At 41.8% G+C, this 5475-nt stretch overlaps 1 protein-coding gene across 3 annotated transcripts in view; it reads left to right on the forward strand.

Annotated features, from left to right (window-relative positions):
- Positions 1-4857, forward strand: part of ACTC1 (actin, alpha, cardiac muscle 1) — a 5445-nt gene extending 588 nt beyond the window's left edge. Inside the window, exons 2-7 of one of the 3 annotated variants that reach the window (XM_010574230.1) lie at positions 44-192; positions 1300-1624; positions 2284-2445; positions 2559-2750; positions 3979-4160; positions 4529-4857. In XM_010574230.1, coding sequence (XP_010572532.1) covers positions 64-192; positions 1300-1624; positions 2284-2445; positions 2559-2750; positions 3979-4160; positions 4529-4672 — 1134 coding nt within the window. In that variant the 5' untranslated portion in view covers positions 44-63 and the 3' untranslated portion in view covers positions 4673-4857. Of the gene's footprint in view, positions 1-17; positions 193-1299; positions 1625-2283; positions 2446-2558; positions 2751-3978; positions 4161-4528 lie in introns of those variants that run through there. The other 2 variants (XM_010574229.1, XM_010574231.1) reach the window with 2 other exon arrangements.
- The last annotated feature ends 618 nt before the right edge of the window (positions 4858-5475 follow it).

Consider the following 5475-nt stretch of genomic DNA (forward strand, 5'->3'; position numbering starts at 1 on the left):
CCTGTCCGCCGGGCTCTGGACGCGCCGCCGCGCTGTCTTTCAGGTCCGTGCCGCCCTCCGAAGATGTGCGACGACGAGGAGACCACCGCGCTGGTGTGCGACAACGGCTCGGGGCTGGTCAAGGCGGGCTTCGCCGGAGACGATGCCCCCAGGGCCGTTTTCCCGTCCATCGTCGGCCGCCCCAGGCACCAGGTAGACACGGAGGCAGGAGCGGGGCAGGAGGGAGCCTTCCCCCTCCCTCCAGGAGTCGCCTCCGCTCGCCCCTTCCCTCCTTAGTTCTGCCGTCCTCTCCCAAACGCCCAGCCCTTCCCTTCGCTCGCTTCTTGCGGTAGTGCTAGCGGCACATTCCCAGGCCTCTCCAGTGCTTCCCTCGACTCCCCTGTTTGGCCGTCCCTTATCTCCCTTCTAGCACTTTCTCCCTTTCCCCCAGCTATGGCTAACTCACCAGCTTCCCTCTTGACTCTCTCCCTATTCTCTCCCCTAATGAGCCCAAACCCAGCTTCCTACAAAGCTGCTGCCCACTCCGTCCCCTAGGCCAGACCTGCTGCTGGTGCTAGTTCAAGGGCACCTCCGCTGGCTGAGTTTGCACACAATGTAGTTTGTTTAAGGCCCTTCCCACCCATCCCGCCCAACGTTTCACGTACCGGACACCTTCTTTCGATTTCCTCTACTTCTTTTGTCTGTCTCCGATCTTACCTTCTTACCGCTCTCTAAGCCTCCTTTTCTCTGTTCCCGTATCATTCTCCTTCTCTTTGTCACAGTTAAATCAGTACACAGAAAATATGGTACTTTTTTCTCCTACGGTTTCCTTGGTTAAAAGTTTGTAATGCTTTTTTTTTAACTAAAACATTTGCAATTTGTATTTTGTTATCGTGAATAAATTACTGCTGAGGCTCCACAGTACTATGGAGTATCTTCCTTCACTAGAAAGCTAATCTCCTTCTGTATCTTCTGGTTTATAAACTCTCTTTGTACGTCTCACTGTATCTTTTCCTGCTCATGATGTTGTGCAGTTTGCTTGCAGTCAAACTTTTGGACCAGAAAAAAAGTAATTGAAAAGAAGAGGTGCATTATAAAAGGGGAAAAAATCCTTTCATCTGATGAAAGGAAAAAGGATTTTTATGAGAAAGCTTCAAATTCTGTTCACTTAATAATTTAATAATGCTCATGTCTTTTCCTAATCAACCTTTTAGTGGTGTGACTGCTTGTACCTTTCTTGAAAATAGCATAGTTGTGATGTAATTGTTTGGGCTCTGTGATGTTGTCTTCCTCAATTAATGCTTTACTTTCTTCTCTTAGGGTGTTATGGTTGGTATGGGTCAAAAAGATTCCTATGTGGGTGATGAAGCTCAGAGCAAAAGAGGTATCCTTACTTTGAAATATCCCATTGAACATGGCATCATCACCAACTGGGATGATATGGAAAAGATCTGGCACCACACTTTCTACAATGAACTCCGTGTGGCCCCTGAGGAACACCCTACCTTGCTCACAGAAGCCCCCTTGAACCCTAAAGCGAATCGTGAAAAGATGACCCAGATAATGTTTGAGACCTTCAACGTACCTGCTATGTATGTGGCGATCCAGGCTGTCCTGTCCCTGTATGCTTCTGGCCGTACAACAGGTAAAATAAACAAATAATCACTATTTAGATATTTCCTTTCAGGAACTCTCCTTCTTTCCCACTCCAAAGAGGAAGAAAACCCACCGTAACTCATTCAAATTTACAGAAAGCTAGGTATTTTTAGTTTATAGCGATTGATGGTAACAGTAGCAGAAAAGCCAGTGCAACATAGTCTGTGGAAAGGACGATGTGGACCTGTCTGGATTGCTTTCGGAGAGGCGCTGGGGAACAAAGTCTCCTGCCGCTTGTCGTGGTGCAAGCGAGGAGACATTTCTGTGAAGATACTGCTGTCACACAAGTATTACACCAGTTTAAAGGTTTCAGCTGGGCCCCAAAGATGCCCATTATCAGATCAAGACAATCACTATTGCAAATATACTTAACTGCTCGGTGTAGTAGCAGTGGAAGGCTGCTCGTATGGATTAGCTTAAAATGTGAATGGAACAACTGTTTTATGGGAAAGTTCACACCAAACAGGAACGTCCAGGCAAGCAAAGACAGAAGGAATGGGCAAGATCTTTATGGCTAAAATAGAATGATGCTACTTTACACTGCCTGAAAAATCCTGTCTTGTCTTGTGTTTGTTGCTGCTTACTGTGCCTAAGGGCTCTAAGCATTTGCTAGGTGGTTTCAACTGCTCTCTGACATTTCTCTCCCAGGTATCGTTCTTGACTCTGGCGATGGCGTCACCCACAATGTACCTATTTATGAAGGTTATGCTTTGCCTCATGCCATCATGCGTCTGGATCTGGCTGGCAGGGATCTGACTGACTACCTCATGAAGATCCTCACCGAGCGTGGCTATTCCTTTGTGACAACAGGTCAGTCCTTCAGCTTTGCCCTCCTGTGAAAATCCTCATGTCTCTCTTGGCCCATCTTCCTCCTCTAGTATTTTGCTTATCCAAACCTTGATTTGATACCCATATATCTGCAGCTGAACGTGAGATTGTACGTGATATCAAAGAGAAATTGTGCTATGTTGCACTGGACTTTGAGAATGAAATGGCCACTGCTGCCTCTTCCTCCTCTCTGGAAAAGAGCTATGAATTGCCTGACGGTCAAGTGATCACAATCGGTAACGAACGTTTCCGCTGCCCTGAAACCTTATTCCAGCCGTCCTTTATTGGTAAGTATTCCCAGGAAATTCTCCTTTCTGTAGGAGGTATGAGTGCATCAGAAGATCTAGAAGGTGTCCCACTCCTCTTCCTGCTTCTCTAAATTTGGCACTAAATCAAATATAAATAAATAATGAGTTAGATCCTCTAGTGCCTGTAAGCTGTGCTTGATGTGAGCTCAACTGGTAATTAGCTGAGCTCTGGGCTCTTGTTGCAAGTTTTAGATCAGGTTTTAGGGCCACAATTTTCTAGTGATAAAATGTACAGTTAGAATATCATCATTAGGGAGTTGGACTCCATGATCCTTAACGGTCCCTTCCAACTCGAGACATTCTATGTTTCTGTGTCACTGATGGCAAGAATAGCTTTCAGAGCTGTATTTGTAAGGCTTAAACTTAAAACAGTATCTGACTCCAAGAAGAAGTAAAGTGTCTGGGAGGGGAAAAAAATGGAATGAAGGTGTGTGTATTTATATGCACTGTAATTAAACATTGCCACGGTCAAGATGGTAAGCTTTGCTGTTTGTGAGTGCAGCTGACGGATGTAGCAAATGCTTGTACTCTAACTCCTGAGCAATAAGTGCAGTTGTTCGTCAGCTGACATCTTACTGTGGATCTAGTGTCAGCCCTTTCAGGAAGCACCTGTTAAAATTAATAATTTGGAATGCAACCTACAAACACTTGCTTCTGGTTTCTTTTCCCTTACCACCAAGTACTAATATCTTGGTCCATGTCTTGGTTTTGTCTTGCCTTGATGTTTCTAAACAGTATAGACTGTATTTTGAGTAGGCTGAAAAAGAAATGAAGTTACTGTTGTCATCTTTAGTTCTACTTCAACTGTTTTCATTGTCTTTACTGCTGTCTTTACTATATTCAACTAATGCTTTTTGTGAGACTCTGACATAACCTGATACTCATGTTTTCTGTGCTATATAACTTCCTCCCATCGCCAGGTACTAAATCAGTTTATCTTTTGTGTCTACTTCTCTTCCTGTATATTTTTAGTATCATTCCTTTGGACATGCATTATGATTCTTACCTTTTCTAACAAATAATTTTCATTTTCTAAGCTAGTTCTGTAATTATTTTTTTAATGTTTTTCTGCAACATTTAATAATCTGTAAGTAATTTTACAAAAAAAGGTCGTAGCAGTTCATGTTGATGAGGAGAAATGCCAAGAGTTCTTCTCATGAAGACCTCTTGCATAATTTACTGACCTACTGTCTTCTTTCTTCTCAAGGTATGGAATCTGCTGGTATTCACGAAACTACCTACAACAGTATCATGAAGTGTGATATTGATATTCGTAAGGACCTGTACGCTAACAACGTCCTCTCAGGTGGTACAACGATGTACCCTGGCATTGCTGATCGCATGCAGAAAGAAATCACTGCACTTGCTCCTAGCACTATGAAGATCAAGGTAAGGAATTTGACTCCGTACAATAAGATGTGGATAAAGATGGAGAAAATGTCCACATCATTAAATTGGGCTATAGGAACAACCCAAAAGTAAGATCAACAGCTGATGGACAAATGAGGAGAAATTCCATTTAATCAGAATAATTATATTGGTTAGAAGCAAGTGTTAGAAAAGAGGAAAATATGGTTATGGATTTTCTTAAGGAATAGTACGTGTTGTACCAGCTGCTGAAGATCTATACTGTTACTATAGAAAAGTTCTTTATTTACTTAAGGGAATATCTAGTGGTTTGTTACATTGGTGATGTGGGTTGGTTGTTCAGAAATGTAACTGTTAAATGAGGATTTTGTTGCTTTTCTTTATCCTAGATCATTGCCCCACCTGAGCGCAAGTACTCTGTCTGGATTGGTGGCTCCATTCTAGCGTCTCTGTCCACCTTCCAGCAAATGTGGATCAGTAAACAGGAGTATGATGAAGCTGGTCCTTCCATTGTCCACCGCAAGTGCTTCTAAGCACTTTTTCCCTCAATTTACTTCCCACTCAGGATGACGACAATATGCTTCTTGGAGTCTTCTGGCAACCCTTCCTGAACTCTTCAGTCATTGTACAGTTTGTTTACACACCCGTGCAATTTATTTGTGCTTCTAATATTTATTGCTTTATAAATAAACAAGATCTGGGACTTGCAACCTACAAATGATTGTCTTTTGTTTTATTATAAGTATTATTTTGTCAAAAAAATGAGACTAAACACCCTAGGATTTGGAAACTCTCATCAAACCTATCAATGCCTTCACTGCATGCGTGCCCTAACTGATGTAGGCGTGTTAGGTCATGGTTTTCTATTAGTAATAATTTATACTTTATAGTTTTAATTTTGAAACTTGAAACAAAAGAAGCATCATATATCAAGGCTTACAAAGAAATAGCCTTGAGGGTAGACCCAGTAAGTGGAAGGAAACGTCTCATATTCACTCACTGGGTTTAGAAACGTTTCTTCTGTTGCATTTAGTATAACCCAAGTCTTTTAATATTAATTTATTGAAAGCCAAAGCTTCTGTAAAAGAATTATGTTAATACATTTAGGATGTGGTTTGTAACTGATTAGCTCAATCCTAAAGAGTCATACAATTGTTTTCTGTGGGCTATAAATATTTATGACAAAAAGTTAATTCAAACTGACATTTTACTCATCTCCCCTCATCTCTTCAAAGCCAGAGATAAAAAGTGAAGCCTTTATTGTACTAATGCACAAGAATCAAACTTTTGCTGTATGAACATACAATTGTTATAATCACGACTAATTTCACATCAT

This window comes from Haliaeetus leucocephalus, unplaced genomic scaffold (genome assembly GCF_000737465.1).
Source record: "Haliaeetus leucocephalus isolate CR32 unplaced genomic scaffold, Haliaeetus_leucocephalus-4.0 Scaffold417, whole genome shotgun sequence".
Taxonomy (NCBI): domain Eukaryota; kingdom Metazoa; phylum Chordata; class Aves; order Accipitriformes; family Accipitridae; genus Haliaeetus; species Haliaeetus leucocephalus.